General features: G+C 46.6%; 1 protein-coding gene across 6 annotated transcripts in view; it reads right to left on the reverse strand.

The window, feature by feature from the left end:
* NLGN4X (neuroligin 4 X-linked) overlaps positions 1 to 18094 on the reverse strand; it is a 378693-nt gene that overhangs the window by 288010 nt on the left and 72589 nt on the right. For all 6 annotated transcript variants that reach the window (XM_043459622.1, XM_043459618.1, XM_043459623.1 and 3 more), the window contains one exon: positions 9032 to 9858. In XM_043459622.1, the coding sequence (XP_043315557.1) occupies positions 9032 to 9503 (472 nt within the window). In that variant the 5' untranslated portion in view covers positions 9504 to 9858. The remainder of the gene's footprint in view (positions 1 to 9031; positions 9859 to 18094) is intronic.

Raw genomic sequence — 18094 nt, forward strand, 5'->3', positions numbered from 1 at the left:
ACCAACATTAACGAATGTAATTCATTATACAGACAGCCTGGTTTAGGAAAAGCAAACAAGAGATCAGACAGACAGGCATCTACTCCCCCTTCAAAACACTGAAGATACTTAATCTTCCCGTAACAGATACGGTAATGAGACCCACACCGTACGGCCATAAAACTGAAGTTACAAGGATGTACCCATGTTTTCTATTTTCTAATTATTTCTTATACAGTAGCTTAGACCCAAATCACTATAATATGAAAAGACATTCACAGGAGATTTAATACTATGGGGTTTCCCCGGTGGCTCAGACAGTAAAGAATCCGTCTGCAACGCAGGAGACCTGGGCTTGATGCCTGGGTCGGGAAGATCTCCTGGAGAAGGGAAAGGCTACCCGCTCCAGTATTCTTGCCTGGAGAATTCCATGGGCGGAGGAACCTGGTGGGCTACAGTCCATGGGGTCACAAAGAGTCTGACACAATTGAGCAAGGACACCCACATACACACAATATTATTATTTTTCGTAAGTGAGGTCACTAAACACTAAGGAGGTTGACAGCTTCACCAAGACAATAGGCAAAATAAACAACAGAGTCCAAACCAGCCATGTCTCTGGCAGCAAATTAAGCTATTACATGTCCTGGGGGTGGGATGAAAGAAAGTGAAAGTTGCTAGTTCCTGTCTGCCTCTTTGTGACCCCATGGACTACACAATCCGTGGAATTATCCAGGCCAGAATGCTGGAGTGAGTAGCCTTTCCCTTCTCCAGGGGATCCTCCCAACCCAAGGATAAAACCCAGGTCTCTCTTCACCAGCTGAGCCACCAGGAAAGCCCAAGAATACTGGAGTGGGTAGCCTATCCCTTCTCCAGCAGATCTTCCCGACCCAGGAATTGAAACAGGGTCTCCTGCATTGCAGGCGGATTCTTTATACCAGCGGAGCCACAAGGGAAGCCCAAAAATACTGGACTGGGTAGCTCATCCCTTCTCCAGGCATCTTTCCAACCCAGGGATCAAACCCAGGTCTCCCACATTGCAGGCGGATTCTTTACCAGCTGAGCCACAACGGACGCCCTTGTGGGTGGTGGGATACTGAACAAATAATGAGCTAATTTTCAGACACGCACACATTTTCTAGCAGACTAACTTGCACCTAACAGTTTCTTTTTTAATATTGCTTATAAATATGCATACAAAGGAAGCGTGGTTTTTAATACATCCTAAGTGACTTGGATGAGATGGGTAGATAGCATCACCGACACAGTGGATATGAATTGGAGCAAATTCTGGGAGGACAGGGAAGCCTGGAGTGCTGCAGTCCATGGGGTCACAAAGAGTCACACATGACTGAGCGATCTAACAACAACGATGTCACTGGGACTTGTTCTAGTAGTGGAAAAAACTTACAAACTGCCAACTGAGTTAAAACTCATATTCTGGAAGATGACAAATGCAATGGAAAATCCTCTTCCTTAGAGAACAGGTTTTCTAACTTGTAAGGCCTGCTAGGCAAACAGGATTATTCGAAACATGGATAATTTCTAAACCCTCCACAGGATCATTCTTCTACTGGAGAATTTCTTAAGCTGGGAGAGAAACACACGTTGCCAGAAATCCACTCTCGTTTAACCGTGTTCACAAAATACTAAATTCTTTTCAATTAGTCCTTGTCAGGGAGATATTTATCTAATAATCTTTCCTAATTATCTCCACTTAAAAGCCATGTCTACACAACGTCAAACATCCCCGACATGAAAATGGGAAGCAATTAGTGACTCTCAGGGAGCTTCGTGCCGATGTGGACTGGCTAAAACACTGGTCTCACCGTGTTAACTTACACAGCTTTAAGTTTTTCACCTAGATTTTCTTGCCCTCTGCATACACCTGAACTATTTGTGACTTGATGAGAAGAGAAAGGCACCTAATTTTTCCTTAATCTGACATTTAAAAAAAAAAAATTGTGCTATTGTCTTTGGATGTTCTGAGAGCCTGTTCCAAGAAATGAATTTTAATGCTTCTTTGATGATTAATTTCTGTAAGTCAAATGGGATGCTAAAAATCCAGTTGGCAACTCAGGCTGAAAAAGACAGAGCTTAGGAATAAAGCAGAAGGTAATACTCTGCTCTTTGTTTAAAAAAAAATAAATGCCATTCTTGATATACTGTCATTTGCAGTGACGTGGATGGACTGAGAGATGATGATATGAAGTGAAGTGATTCAGAAAAAGACAAATAGCATGTGATATCCCTTATATGTAGACTCTAACATAGGACACAAAGGAACTCATCTACTAAAGAGAAAGGGGGAGGGATGGAATAGGACTTTGGGGTTAGCAGATGGAAACCACTGTATTTAGAACAGATAAGAAAGTCCCTCCCTATTGTTAAAGCCATATTAGGAACTGTCAGAAGTGATAGACTTTAAGTCCCATTTCCTAAGCTGACCCTTCCATTATGATGTATAAATACTTATGTTACATTCAGTCTACATTGATGATGTACTGATTATAGTAGACAAATATATATGTACAAATCAGCTGAAAAGTTCTGGTTCTCCGGGATTCCCTGGTAGCTCAGACGATCAAGATTCTGCCTGTAATGCAGGAGACCCGGGTTTGATCACTGGGTCGGGAAGACCCCCTAGAGCAGGAAATGGCAACCCACTGCAGTATTCTTGCCTGGAGAATCCCATGGACAGAGGAGCCTGGTGGGCTACAGTCCATGGGGTCACAAAGAGTCGGACACAACTGATTGAGTAACATCTTCAGGTTCTCTGTTATTGTATTAACTATGCTTCACAAACATCGGATTAGGGGTTGGATATGTGTACAAGGAAATCTCCCAGCTCATCTCTATTTTATAGCCAAGGAAACTGAGGCACGCACTAGCTGAAGAACTCATAATCTTATAAACTAGCTCATAAAACAGCTCATAATCACTCAACAGGCAAAGGCACAGGCTGGCATTTGCACGCTGGCAGGCGTGTTCTTAGCCAATCCATGCTGCAAGCTCAGCGGAAGGACGGAATGAAGCTGACACTCGGAAGGATTCAGAAAAGTTATCCGCACCTCTCTGCTCACAGCAGGACTGCATACAAGAGTCAAGGCATGGGAACAACCAGGGCAACCAGGTACACACAAGTGGATAGACAAGGTAGGGTGTAGGTGTAGGTGTGCACTGGAATATCACACAGCTGTGAAAAAGGAAATCCCTGCCGTTTCTGACAAAGTGAGTGGGCCTCGATGGGATTATGCTAAGTGAGATTGGTTTTAAAAAACACAAACTCTGTATTCACATCTATATGGAATCTAAACATCATACTGCATCACTTATATGTAGAATCTAAAAAAAAAAAAAAAAAATAGTACAAGGGAACCTCTTTTACAAAACAGAAAAACAGATGTAGAGAACCAAGTTATGGTTTCCAAGGGGTGAGGAGGGGGGGGCAGGGATAAATTGGGAGGTTGGGATTGACAAACACACATTCCTCTATAAAAAAATAGATAACTGGTAGAAACCTACTGCATAGGACAGGGAACTCTTTTCAACACTCTGTCGTTTGCTATGCCAGGAAAGAATCTGAAAAAGAGGGGATCTATGTATATGTGTAGCAGATTCACTTTGCTGTAGAGCTGAAATGAACACATTTCAGCATTGTATATCATCTATACTCCAATAAAAAACACGTTTTTAAAAAACACCAAACTCACAGAAGAAGAGATCAGATTTGCTGCAGCCAGAAGTCGGGGTGGGGGGGGGGGCGGGGGGAGGCGTGGGGGGTTGGATGAAAGTGGTCAGCACGTACAAGCTCCCAGTTCTAAGATAAACAAGCACCAGAGGTGTAATGTACTGGGTTGATGGCTGTTAGTGACCACTGCTCGAAGAGACACAGGAAACTTGGAGATCACGCCAGTCCAGGTTTGATGCATGAGGCAGGACGCTCGAAGCGGGTGCTCTGGGATGACCCAGAGGGATGGGATGGGGAGGGAGGTGGGAGGGGGGTTCAGGATGGGGAACATATGACCACCCATGGCTGATTCATGTCAATGTATGGCAAAAACCACCACAATATTACAAAGTAATCAGCCTCTAATTAAAATAAATAAATTGAAGAGAAAAAAAAAAGAGTACAGCCTAACAGCTCTCATCACTAGGAAAAGAAAACTTTCCTTTTTTTTTTTTTTCTTTTTCTTATAGCTATATGAGATGTGTGGTGGTAGGTGGTATAGTTGCTCTGTTGTATCTGACTCTTTGCAACTCTATGGACTGTAGCCCACCAGGCTCCTCTGGCCACGGGATTCCCCAGGCAAGGATACTGGAGTGGGTTGCTGTGCCCTCCGCTCCAGGGTACCTTTCCAATCCAGGGGTCTAGTTCATGTCTCCTGCAGGCAGACTCTTGACAGAGTGAGCCTCCAGGGAAGCCCGTGAGAAGACGGACGTGAGCTGAAACTATTGCGGTGATCATGTCTCAGTTCATGGAAGTCAAACAGTCATGCTGTCTGCCTTCAACTTGCATGGTAATGTCCCTCAAAGACATCTCAGTAAAACCCGGGAGGGGAGAGAATTAACTGTCATCCTCTCAAATAAATTCACCAGTAAGTTGTTTTTCAAAAGGGGAGAGAATCCACCTCACCCAGAAGAGATCAGATCTTGAGGTCTTGACAAAAAGAACAAGGAGCTGAAAAGATTATGCTAACACGAGAAGAAGCCATTCAGAGGTACAGCTGCTTCTAAATGTCAGATGAGGGAAGGGAACCATCTGGGTGTTTTCCTTGATGCCATTCACTTACACCCACTCTGGGCATCTGGAGATTTTTTAAAGCGCCTTCATTATGTTCCCTTCATTCGATCCCTGGGCTCGGAAGATCCCCTGCAGGAAATGGCAACCCACCCCAGAATTCTTGCCTGAAGAATCCCATGCACAGAGGAGCCTGGAGGGCTACAGTCCATGGGGCTGCAAAGAGTCAGACACGACCGAGCCACTAACATTTTCACTACGCTCCTGTGTAAAATCAGCATCGCTTTTGAATACTAGTAAGGTTTGCCGTAAACCTCTTTTAACACCGCCAACCAAAAGTTGGGTGTCTACTTTCTAGAGTTTAAACCTCACAACTTCAAAATCTCCACCCAGCCATCACAACTAACTTTGACTCCTTGATACGTATAACAGAAAGCAGCAAATTTTCAACTACCCAGCATTAAAATGACTGCTGATTAAAAAGCAAGCTATTCTGGCGTTACAAAGGTAAACAAAGGAATTACCAGCTCAGAATGAGTAGTAACAGAGAAAGTTCACATTAACTGTTTAGTGGTATGTGGGCTCTGTTTTCAATCAGGCAAACAGTTTACGATAAATTTCAAACTGTGATAAAAGCTGCCCAAATTCTGTAGATTTCTGTTGCTGCCGTAACAAATTGCCACCGATGTTGCAGCTTCAAGGGGCAGCTATTGAGGCTCTTAGAGTTCTGAAGCTCAGAGTTCCCCCAGGCTAAAATTGAGGGGTGGTCAGGGCTTTCTGGAGGCTCAAGGGGAGGCTCAAGGACAAGCCTCTTGTCTTTTCCAGATTTGAGAAGCCACCAAATCCCTCGACTTCCGGCTCCGCCTTTTCCTCAAAGGCAGCAATGGCCACTGCACCTTTTTCCTGTTGCTTCCCTCTGGCACTGATCACCTTTTCTCTCGCCCTCATTCACAATTAACAGTCTCTGCGATCACATCTGGACCCACCCAGACAAGCCAGAGTATATTCTCTGCATCTTAAAGTCAACGGATAAGCAGGTATTATTTTTAGATGCAACCTCCTCCGCTTAGCACTCTAAGGTGATAATAGTCAATGTCTCCTGGGTTTAGGACTTGCCCTTCCCTCCGCGTGCGGCCGTGCATGCCTGCTGAGTAGCCTCAGTCGTGTCTGACTCTTTGTGACCCCATGGGCTGTAGCCGGCCAGGCTCCGCTGTCTATGGGATTTCCCAGGCACAAATACTGGAGTGTGTTGCCGTTTCCTCCGCCAGGGGATCTTCCTGACCCAAGGATCAAACCCACGTCTCCTGCGGTGCAAGCGGGTTCTTTACCACGGGGCCGCATGGGAAGCCCGCCCTTCTCTGGGGAAGCCACTATTCTGCTTACAATAAATGTGTGTCTCTGGAAATTAAGAATGGCTGTCTCTGTTGCCACGCCAACGTGTAAAGCTGGCACATGATTGGTATTGAAGTCACGTGGATCCATGGCTGATTCATGTCAATGTATGACAAAAACCACTACAATATTGTAAAGTAATTAGCCTCCAACTAATAAAAATAAATGGAAAAAAAAATAAAACCCGAGTGCCCAAGTGGAATTTTGAATTCCAAATAGCTGGTATCACCATACATTCATTTAATCAAAGACACGGTTACGAATTTCGACATGCCCTAAAGGAAGCGCTTTGCAGGGACCAGCATGAAGCCATAATTTTCATGTGTCATTATAGAAGTACGGTTTCTTCATTTAGGAATAACCAGTGATTAAACATCTAAGCCTCCACGTTCATTGTCAAATGGACAGCAGTTATCTTTTTTTAAACGCACAGAACTCCTGACCCAATCGGCTGTGATTTTCTGTTTCTGGAAACTCACGGGCGTGTGGCTTCACTCACCAGCGAGAATCCATTATTTATATATTATAGGGAGATCAATTTTAGCTATTCAGCCCGTATTAGATTTCTGATTGCCCCGTCAAGCTGGTGTGAGATATGGCGTGCAAAAGTGCTATAAAGAAACCCAGGAGTCAACAAGTAGCACCGCCTTTATTCTTAAATTTAGATTGCTTCTCTGTTAGGCAGCATTCTTCACATGTTTTTTTCCCCTAATTCCTATTGAATACTGAACCACAAAGAAATGGCCAAATTGCTTATGGTTGCCATCCACGCAATTGCACACTCATGAGCCTGCCATCAATGACGCTGTTGACTTTTCTTCCTGGATGGTCTAATTGCGCTCTACCTCTCAAGGCTCAGACTGTAAAGAACCTGCCTGCAACGCGGGAGACCCAAGTTAGATCCCTGGGTTGGGAAGGTCCCTTGAAGAAGGCCATGGCAACCCACTCCTGTATTCTTGCCTAGAGAATCCCACGGACAGAGGAGCCTGGCGGGCTACAGTCTACGGGGTCGCAAAGGACGGGACATGTCTGAGGGACTAACACTTTCACTTTTTCAAAAGGAGACATCCTCTTTGAAGCGCGTTTCTTATTTGGCAGGGCAGCGTGTCAAGTTAACTGTTCATAAACACCAGCATGTCAAATTTATTGTGAAAGCGATTTTAATCTTTTACCTGGGTTTGTTCCCTCTACCCTGCCTCCCCTTCCATCTTTGTTTTAATTCCTTTGTGTGGACAGCTCATGATGAGAAAGTCCAGGACTTAGGTGGCTTTGAAAGGCGAACACTGAATTCGCTTGGGGTGGGATTATCCATCCTTGTCGATGCACCAAGGAGGTACTAGGAGCTGCCACATGCGAGGACAGCTCAGGGCAGGGCACAGAAGTAAGGCGTCCGGAGTCAGTTTAACACCTTGAACCCCATTCAGCCCTAGACTATGCAAGGTGATTGGTTCGTCTGTCTCCATAGCAACAAGGAGGCTGTCTCCATGCCAACCTCTGCTGATATGATGAAGCCCAACCCTTCTGTATCTTTCCCTGGACATCCTCTGTCATCTCCCTAACAGACGCCTGTGGCCTGGTTTCTCCTGAAGAGTCCTCACACCATCTCCCTGCGTCCGCCCTGAGAAAGAACCACATGGTGGATGAGATGCAATTCTGGATATCCCTGAGTAATGTCATTGCTTGTGGCCAGACTCTCAGTTCAGTCTCATGGAGAAACATCTCTCAAGGATTAAAGGGGGTGGGGGGGGGAGACAAAGGTGTACGTGAAAGTTACCAAGGAAATGGATGCACTTTGGTTTTCAGAGTAGAGGAGGATGGCTACTATGATGCCTCTAAATTTTAAATTCCAGGAAGATTGCAATCTACCCCTTTCCTTCTCCTTGTATGAAAATAGCACATATAAATAAGAAACCAAAAAATGGGCTTACAGGCTTACACTGTATCCAGACTTTGGTCTGGTTGGTCTTTATCAAACAGTTTAATTCAAAGTCTTCACGAACAAGGAGATAGCCAAGTTCTACTGGCGTGGGATTAAGTTATAATAATATATGGAACGTGATGTGATGGCTTTCACAGATTTTCTCTGCTGTGTTACCCAAACAAAAAAACAGGGTCATTTTGTTCTAGCGAGAACATAATTTTTCTTGTGGATCTAGCCCAACTTCAGTCTGGTTGGCCTTTTCAAGCCTACACAAAGAAGGAGATACAAGTTTTACAAGCACTGGATTTAGATGGAACATTACTGTTACCAAGACTTTCACTGCTGAGTTATCCAAAAGGAAAGGGGACATTGGGTCCCAGCAAGCACATTATTTTTCTGACATAGCTAGATTGTTCTGAAGACACACACCTGCCGTTTGCCGGTAGCGACTACTGGCAGGAAATGACGTCCAAGTCAACGGCGACGACGTGGCTTCTAAACAATCAAGTCCAATCACTGTACAAACTATTCCTTGCTTGTGTATTTAAAACACCTGTTGGTTCCCCTTCAGACTCAAAAGGAAAAGTGCTAGCATCTTAAGACAGTAAAGCCAAAGGCACTATCCGCGATACGATTTTCAGTGGCTCACTGAAGGCTGATCACGTTAATTCTATTAGTTTCTTTAGAGTCACCTTTTACAGGTGATCCCAGAGTAACCTACAAGACTATGCGCTCGCATGGGTTCTCATCTACAAATAAGGATGACAGATATACCACAAAGGCAATGTAGGAAAGAACTAAGCGATTCAATACAGGACTGCCCAGCTGCGTTTAAATACATGCTGCATAACTTCACTTGTGATAACTGCACTGTGAATATGAAATATAATAACTGGATCATAGAACCGAGGGTGCACAGCACGTGATAAAAGGCTGTCGGCACACGGAGGCGGGGGAGGCTGACCCAGCAGGTGTACCGGCCCAAGACGGGTACTCACCGTCCTCCGTGGGCACGTAGATGTTCAGGTAGAGGCAGTCTTCATTCTGGTCCTGCACGTACGTCATCAAGGTGTCCAGGTTGGCCGTGAACCACACGGGCAGCATGTCGTGCAGGAGCGACCTCTCGTCCAGGTGCTGGGGGCAGACGGCGGCGAACTGCGTGGCGTTGCGGACCCCGGTCCACGAGGACGGGGGCTCGGGGGGCTGGAAGCGCCTCTCCCCGGTGGGGGGCGAGGCGTAAGGGACGCCCAGGTACTGCTCCACGGGGCCCAGGATCTCATTGGGCAGCGGCGTTCTCAAGCCCCGGATCTTGCCGTAGTTGGTACTGACCACGGGGTACTGGGCCTGGCTGTCGATGAGTGTGAACTTGACGGCCAGGGCGGTGATCCACAGCAGGACGTTGGAGTTGACCATGACGCAGACGGGGGTGAAGGCCAGCGGGAGCCATAACAGTCCCTGGGGTCTCGACATGGCTCACCTGCGCATCCAGGGTTGGGGAGGTGGGGTGGGGGTGGGTGGGGACGTCCAGGGGAGGATATTCTGAGAAGATGAGGACGGGAAATGGGGGAGGGAGAGGGGCTTCCAAGGACCGAGAGTTGGGAGAGGCGAAGGGCTTCCTGCGGACGCACTCCCGATGGGGCATAGACAGAGCCCACGGTCAACAGCCAGCCCGCCGGTCGTCCTGGCCGCCCATTGCAAGACCGCTGCACTGCCTTAATCTTTGGACCGGATTCCCGCCGTTACAGTGCTCCAAAGAGGCCGGGGCCGTCCAGCACCTCCCAGCAACAACGATCCTTTATCAGAACGCCGACGCAGAGCGGGCGGCCTAAAGAGAAGGAAAAAGCAGACACAGATGATGAATGGAGGCTTCCAGGAAACCCTACACATCACTCCAGAAAATCCTTTCTCACCAATCAATCTGGTGCAGCGCCTCTCCAGGCGGTAGACTCCAGCCAGACGGTATCCTGACTTAAGTTCCACGGTGAACTCCCAACACCGAGAACAAAATATTCCAGGAACCCTCGAGACTTCCTTACATGAACCAGCATGTCAGCACAACATGTATCGACAGTGATGCAGACAACTGTATGGACGTCTAATTTGATTCTTGGGCTTTCCCTGGTGGCTCAATGGGAAAGAACCTGCCTGCCGCTGCAAGAGATGTGGGTTCCATCCCTGGGTTGGGAAGATCCCCTGGAGGAGGGCATGGCAACCCACTCCAGTACTCTGGCCTGGAGAATCCCATGCACAGAGGAACCTGGCGGGCTATGGTCCACAGGGTCACACAAGTTCCTAAGTGTACCAACTAAGCAACTACAATTTCACTGTTTTTGATATGAGCCCGTCAATGGACAGGCACAACCAAATCACTGTCTCTCGGATGTTTAAGAAAACGGTCACTTTACATATAAAATAGATAAACAAGAACCTACCGTACACCTCAGGGAACTATGCCCAATATTTGATAACAAGCTATATGGGAAAAGAATCAGAAACCCATATACACACTTACACACATATCTAGCTGAATCACTTCACCGTACACCTGAAACTCACACAACACTGGAAGTCAACTATACCTCAATAAAAAAAATAAATATTTTTTAAAAAAAAGCATCACTATGCCCTAAGATATTATGAGTGGAACTCTGAAAGTCTTCTAAGATGTGTAAAACGTAGGTGTGCATCCAGACCAGATAGGCTTCATGCCGTGTGGGTGTTTATCAGCCAATACAAAGGCATGCCAAGGGGCTTCCATCATGTCCGACTCTTTGCATCCCCATGGACTGTAGCCTACCAGGCTCCTCTGTCCATGGAATTTTCCAGGCAAGAATACTGGAGTGCGTTGCCATTTTCCTTCTCCAGGGGGATCTTCCACACCCAGGGATGGAACCCACATCTCTGAAGTCTCCTGCATTGGCAGACCAGTTCTTCACCACGAGTACCACTTAAGAGGCCCAACACAAAGGGAGCATCAAATTGAAAGAGTCTGCTAAAACCAAAGACATAAGAGACACAGGTTTGATCCTTGGGCCGGGAAGATCCTCTAGAAGAGGAAATGGCAACCCACTCCACTATTCTGGTCTGGTGAATCCCATGGACAGAGGAGCCTGGAGGTCTACCTTCCATAGGGTCTCAAAGAGTTGGATGCATGCATGCAGACAATGAATAATTATAGGTCTTGAGCAGCTCAATAGCAAGCATCTAGGCTCCAGATATTGTTGCCCTGAACCTTAGCTTCCTTGAAAGAGACAGAACAACGTGGTACATCTCCAGTACCATCATCAAGTCATGCAGCCTATGGTATCAAGTCATCATTCATCATCAAGAGCGTTGGTGCAGCGATCCTGATTTTTCACGTCAAATACCGCCTGCCTTCGAGAGGAAAGCCTGCAGCCTATGGAAGAAGCTGATGATACATCTAAGCTCTCTACCTGTGGAGTTTGGGAGGAGCCCACTTTGAAAGAGTGACATCCTTGGGAATGAATTCCCTGGCGGTCCAGTGATCAGGTCTCCACGCCCTCACTGCCAAGGACCCGGGTTCAATCTGTGATTGTGGAACTAAACATCCTGCAAGCCACCTGCTTCCCCTCCACCTCCCCTCAAAAAAAAAAAAAACAACTGACCATCTCAATGTGTCTCAGTGTGGATCCCATGACTCTCAATAGATAAGGGATGTGTGATATTCATAAGAACGATACACCTGAGTATTACAAATAATGCATTAGAGACAGAAAATATTTCAAGCGATGATACAAGGATGCTACTTTTTAAAATCAACATTTTCTACTGAAGTGTATAGCTGATTATGGGCTTCCCAGGGGGCTCAGTGGTAAAGAATCTGCCTCCAACGCAGGAGACTTGGGTTCAATTGCAGTGTTGGGAAGAAGCCCCAGAGGAGGGAATGGCAACCAACTCCAGTATTCCTGCCTGGAGAATCCCATGGACAGAGGAGCCTGGTGGACTACAGTCCAGGGGGTCGCAAGAGCCGGACGTGACTTAAGTGACTAAACAATATAGCTGATTATACTGTTGTGTTAATTTCGGCCTTAGAGCAAAGTGATTCAGTTATAACTTGACATACTTTAATAATCCTTTTCTTGATGGCTTGTCACAGAATACTGAATACAGGTCCCTGTGCTATACGGGAGGATCTTGCTGTCTCTCCATTCTGTATATAAAAGCTCACATCTGCTAACCCTAACTTCCAACTCCATCCTTCCCTCACCTCCCCGCCGTTGGCAACCACCAGTCTTTTCTCCATCCGTTGCTCAGTCGCTCAGTTGTGTCCAAGACTCCTTGTGACCCCCATGGACTGTAGCCCACCAGGCTCCTCTATCCATGGGATGCTCCTGGCAAGAATACTGAAGTGGGTGGCCATTCCCTTCTCCAACTCTCCATCAGACCCTGCCTTTAAAAACATAGCATTCTGCAACCCAGAATAGACGAATGTGTTTCTAAGGTTACTCAAGAGTCTTTCTGGACCAGAATGTAATTATGCATCTCATTCAGGGAACGGGGCTGAGCAAAATATGTCAAACAGATAATTTACTTCTTAATGAAACATAGCTGAGCCAGATCTGTCTATCGGGGAGCTAGAATATCCCTGGGGGAAGCTCCGCCATCCGTGACATCCCGGGCCGAGCTAATCAGAGCCGGATGAAAACACACGAGATGCCGGGTGGTAGATCAACAGGGAAAACTCCTCATCACACCCAACGGCTGATTGCTGTGTCTGCGTCTATGTTTGCACTGGAGACCACACTTGGATTCCTGCCACGCGGTGATCCAAAAGCTGAATAATTCAGGGACAGAAAAGAATAGGGCAGAGGTGTTGAGTTGCTTGGACACTCTGATCCTGAAAATACTTTCTGGTTTAGAACCAGCCTCGGCAGGTCCTTCTCAACCCTGCCTCACGGTCACAGGAGGTATCAGTCATATCCGACTCTGATAGACTTGGGTGGCCAGGTGCTACCTCTGTGTAGCGGGGAGAGGTGACTCAACCTCTCTGAGCTTTATGTGGATGGCCTGTCCTGCCTTCTTCAGGGGACTGGGGTGAGCCAAAGGGTCGGGGCTTAGAAAACGTCCCCTCAATATCAGGAGATGCTGGTGTATAATTGCTTTAGAATGTTCAACTACTTGATCATTGAGCAAGGGTCAATGAGTGAGCCTTGACCCTTTGGTTTGATTGCTTTAGAAGGTTCAACTACTTTCTACTCTTTAGCAAAGTGAATCAGCTGTACATGCAGATGGATCCCCTCTTATCTGCATTTCCTTCCCGTTTAGATCAACACAGAGCACCGACTAGATATCCTTGTGCTGGACAGTAGATTCTCATCGAAAAGTTAAAGTGCTGGTCGCTCAGTTGTGTCCGACTCTCTGTGACCCCGTGGACTGTAGCCCACCAGGCTCCTCTGTGCGTGGGATTCTCCAGGCAAGGACTCTGGAGAGCGTAGCCACTCCCATCTCCAGGGGATCTTCCCAACCCAGAGATTGAACCTAGGTCTCCTACATTGCAGGCAGATTCTTTTCCATCTGTGCTACCAAGAAAGCCCAACAGTACTGGAGTGGGTAGCCTATCCCTTCTCCGGGGGAACTTCCCAACCCAGGGACTGAACCTGGATCTCTTGACTTAGAGGTAGATTCTTTAGTGTCTGAGCCACCAGGGAAGCCTGGTTCTCATTAGTTATCTATTTTATAGATAATATCAATAGTGTATGTACATCAATCCCGACCTCCCAATTCGTCCTACCCTTTCTTTCCCTCTTGGTATGCACACATCTGTTCTCTACGACTGTGTCCCGATTTCTTCCTTGCAAGTAATATCATCTGTACCATTTTTCGGCATTTCACATATGCGTGTTAATATGCAGTATTTTCTTTATGTCTTCCTGACTTGACATGTGGGGAGTTTGTACACACAGCTGCTCAAAAGGCTCCTGAACATAGAGATAAGATGCACTGAACTCAGCCCCCTGTTGGCATGAAGCACATATAGAGACAGAGCAAGGACTTTAAATTATTTGAGCCTCATTTCACTTCCTTGCTTCTAACTCTTTGGGGGAGTAACTGAGTTAGCTTACACAAGGCACCACACCGTCCCTGGAAAGCAGCATTCCATACAAGGAGGGTTCAGCTGATGCTTTCGAACTGTCTTGCTGGAGAAGACTCTTGAGAGTCCCCTGGGCTGCAAGGAGATCAAACTAAAGGAAATCAGCCCTGAATATGCACTGGAAGGGCTGATGATGAGGCTGAAGCTCCAATACTTTCGCCACCTGATGCAAAGAGGCGACTTACTAGAAAAGACCCTGATGCTGGGAAAGACTGAAGGCAGGAAGAGAAGGGGGCGACAGAGGATGAGATGGTTGGATGGCATCACCGACTCGATGGACATGAGTTTGAGCAAACTTCGGGAGTTGGTGAAGGACAGGGAGGCCTGGCGCGCTGCAGTCCATGGGGTCGCAAAGAGCTGGACACAGCATAGAGACTGAATAACAACGAAAAGCACCCAGGCAGGGAATTGGTCCCAGGACTGGCAAGGTGTGCACCTTGATGAAGGCTGGTCCACTCCATCATTCCTCTAGCTCCACATATGAGAACACCTCTGAGAGACACGTTGTTTACGACTGAGCCAGTGTGGTCACACGGAGCCTTCATGCTTCAGTCCTATGCTCAAGCCAACCTCCCCACAAGGAGCTGAGGGGTCACAGAGAGAGCAAGAACCAGCAGGACATTGGAGGAGGAGCCCGGCGTTGGCGTGGGGTGGGGCATTACCCGGACAGTCATGACGTCCAGGCTAGGGAGTCACAATAACCATAGGTTCCCAGCTACCTTATGTCCTCACGTTCTAGAATCTGGCAGTTTGCACGAAATGGACTACCATCAACCTCCAGCACTATCTCTCAGAGTCCGCACTGGTGACACTTTGGACCCCACCGTTCTTCAAGTTGCCAAATATTTGAAGGTGACGCACGTACATATGCACACAAACATTTATCTGGCGGCACTGGTAATGTTCAGCTCTTCCCATCAGGTGGCCAAAGGATTGGAGCTTCAGCTTCAGCATCAGTCCTTCCAGTGAATATTCAGGGTTGATCTCCTTTACCATGGACTGGTTTGATCTCCCTGCCATCCAAGGAAGTCTCAAGAGTCTCACTTTTGTCTCAGTCTTGCTGTTCTATACCAAGTAGATTTAGCAACTTAGGTTTCAAAATCAAGATTGTCTCCAGACACTGTTGATAGACCCCCAGGGGGCAAAATCATCTCAAAGTAAGAACTGCTGGTATACATCATCAAATTTATGATTTTTGGCGGCCATCTAAATGAATAAGCATCTCTAGGTACGTGTGAGAATTATCAGTGGCACCAGATATATGTTTGTGTGTGTATATATATGTGTGGCCACATTCAAATACTTGGCAGCCTTAAATGTTTTAACATTACAGACAACAAAGATTTTTAAAATAAACCTTTGAAACGGTCATCCTCCTCATCACTTAAAAATCACAATAAATGTGTGTGTGTATGTACACGATCAGTCGTGTCTGACTCTTTGCCACCCCACTGTAGCCCGCCAGGCTCCTCTATCCATGGGCTTTCCCAGGCAAGAATACTGGAGCAGGTTGCCATTTCCTTCTCCATGGAAGAAATTTAACCACCCAAAACATTTGAGTGAAGTGAAGTAGCTCAGTCGTGTCCGTCTCTTTGCGACCCCATGGACTGTAGCCTACCAGGCTCCTCCGTCCATGGGATTTTCCAGGCAAGAGTACTAGAGTGGGTTGCCATTCCCTTCTCCAGGGGATCCTCCCAATCCAGGGATCGAACCCAGGTCTCCTGCATTGCAGACAGATGCTTTACTGTCTGAGCCAGCAGGGAAGCCCTTCAAATACATTTGAAGACAAGAAAAAGAAAAAAAGACTTCCCATGTAAATTTCACACTGAAAATAACTTCACAGGGAATGGAACGTTCCAGGTACACATAATATATGTGTATACTCAGAAAATATTAATGGTACACGTATTTATATATTTTTTCTCTATAAGATGTATTTACATAGCTTTCAAATGTTTCCAAAATAAAAACAAGATGCTACAAAAAAGACATTCCTGAATAAAATATTTTCATGAAAAAAGTTAAAAACCAAACTTTACTGCCTACATAAAACTGGGGAGTTTGGAGGGTCTTAACAGCCTATCTTTTCCGCAAAAGTTGCACAAAGAGTAATATCTCTGAGTGGCATTTCAACTTGTTTTATGACTCGATTGGGTGTTTTTTAAGGGCACTGTGCTTTCTTTTTATATAATTTTATTTCAGTTCGGTTCACTCAGTCATGTCCGACTCTTTGCAACCCCATGGACCGCAGCACGCCAGGCCTCCCTGTCCATCACCAACTCCCAGAGCTTGCAGATGCCATCCAACCATCTCACCCTCTGTTGTCCCTTCTCCTCCCGCCTTCAATCTTTCCCAGCATCAGGGTCTTTTCCAGTGAGTCAGTTCTTTGCATCAGGTGGCCAAAGGATTGGGGTTTCAGCTTCAGCATCAGTCCTTCCAATGAACACCCAGGACTGATTGCCTTTAGGATGGACTGGTCGGATCTCCTTGCAGTCCAAGGGACTCTCAAGAGTCTTCTCCAACACCACAGTTCAAAAGCATCCATTCTTCGGTGCTCAGCTTTCTTCACAGTCCAACTCTCACATCCATACATGACGTAAAGTACATAATTTGATTTGTTTATATATTTATCCATTTTTGGCTGTGCTGGGTCTTTGGGGGAAGCACGGGCTTTCTCTGGTTTTGGCGATCGGAGACGACACTCTCACTGGGGAGTAGGGGCTCTCGGATGTATGGGCCCAGTGGTTGCAACTTGGGGGCTTTTAGACCTTGGGCTCAATAGTTGTGTACCCTGGGCTTAGCTGCTCCACAGCACGTGGGATCTTCCCAGATCAGACCTGCGTGTTCTGTACTGACTGGTGGAAATCTCAACCGCTGTATTACCAGGGAGACCCCTGACTGGGTACCTGCAAAAGATTTCTGTAGGACCGTCACTCTGCCTGAGGTTGTCTTTAAGACAAGGCTCCACCCAACTCAGATCTGTCAGTGTAGAAACAATGCAAAATAAAACTGCAGTGGACTTCCTCCCAAAATGAACATCACTCAGACTGAGACTGGTTTAATTTTGAAACATATATATATTTAGGGGTGGTGGTGGTGGTTTAGTCACTCAGTCATGTCTGAGCCTTTGCAACCCCATGGACTGTAGCCCGTCAGGCTCCTCTGTCCATGGGATTCTCCAGGCCAGAATATTGGGGTGGGGTGCCATGTCCTCCTCCAGGGGATCTTCCCGACCCAAGGATCAAACTCGGGTCTCCTGCATTTACGGGCAGACTCTTTACCGACTGAGCTCTGAGGAAAGCCCTAATTCAGGGGAAGCCTGGTCAAATTTACCTTGGTGTTTTGGCCTTTCAAGGAGTAAAATCATGTCTCCGGGTTGTTCACAGCCTCACAACTCTGTGGTCATGAAATACATTACATGTTAGAACTTTGAGATGCATCTCCCAGGAAAAAAAAACAAAGGAAAAAAAAAATGAGAGAATTAATGAGGTGAGAAACAGCCCTCCTCTGGTATTACTCTCAGCTCCCAGGAACATCTAGGATTTGCTATCTGCTCTCAGGAGGCTGCCAACAGCAAGAGGCACTGGGAAGATGCACTTTCATCTCGCACCCTGAAGCACCAGGAAAAGAAGATCAACAGATCCTGGTCCTTGTCCAAATGAAGGCGCTTGTGCAACAGGCCTACCTCACTGTGGACTAGAAAGTCTGCAACAGCCGTTCCCCAAACTGCAGAGTCTGTATACCTCACAAGATCGATTATTTTGTCTTTTGATTCCGGGGAGGACACTCCAGTGTTTTATGGTACCCAAGTGGATTCGATCTCTGGGTCGGAAAGAACTCTTACAGAGGGGAATAGCAACCCACTCCAGTATTCTTGCCTGGAGAATCCCCATGGACAGAGGAGCCTGGCGAGCTATAGTCCACGTCGTCACAAAGAGTCAGACACGAC

Source organism: Cervus canadensis, chromosome X, assembly GCF_019320065.1.
Source record: "Cervus canadensis isolate Bull #8, Minnesota chromosome X, ASM1932006v1, whole genome shotgun sequence".
NCBI lineage: Eukaryota > Metazoa > Chordata > Mammalia > Artiodactyla > Cervidae > Cervus > Cervus canadensis.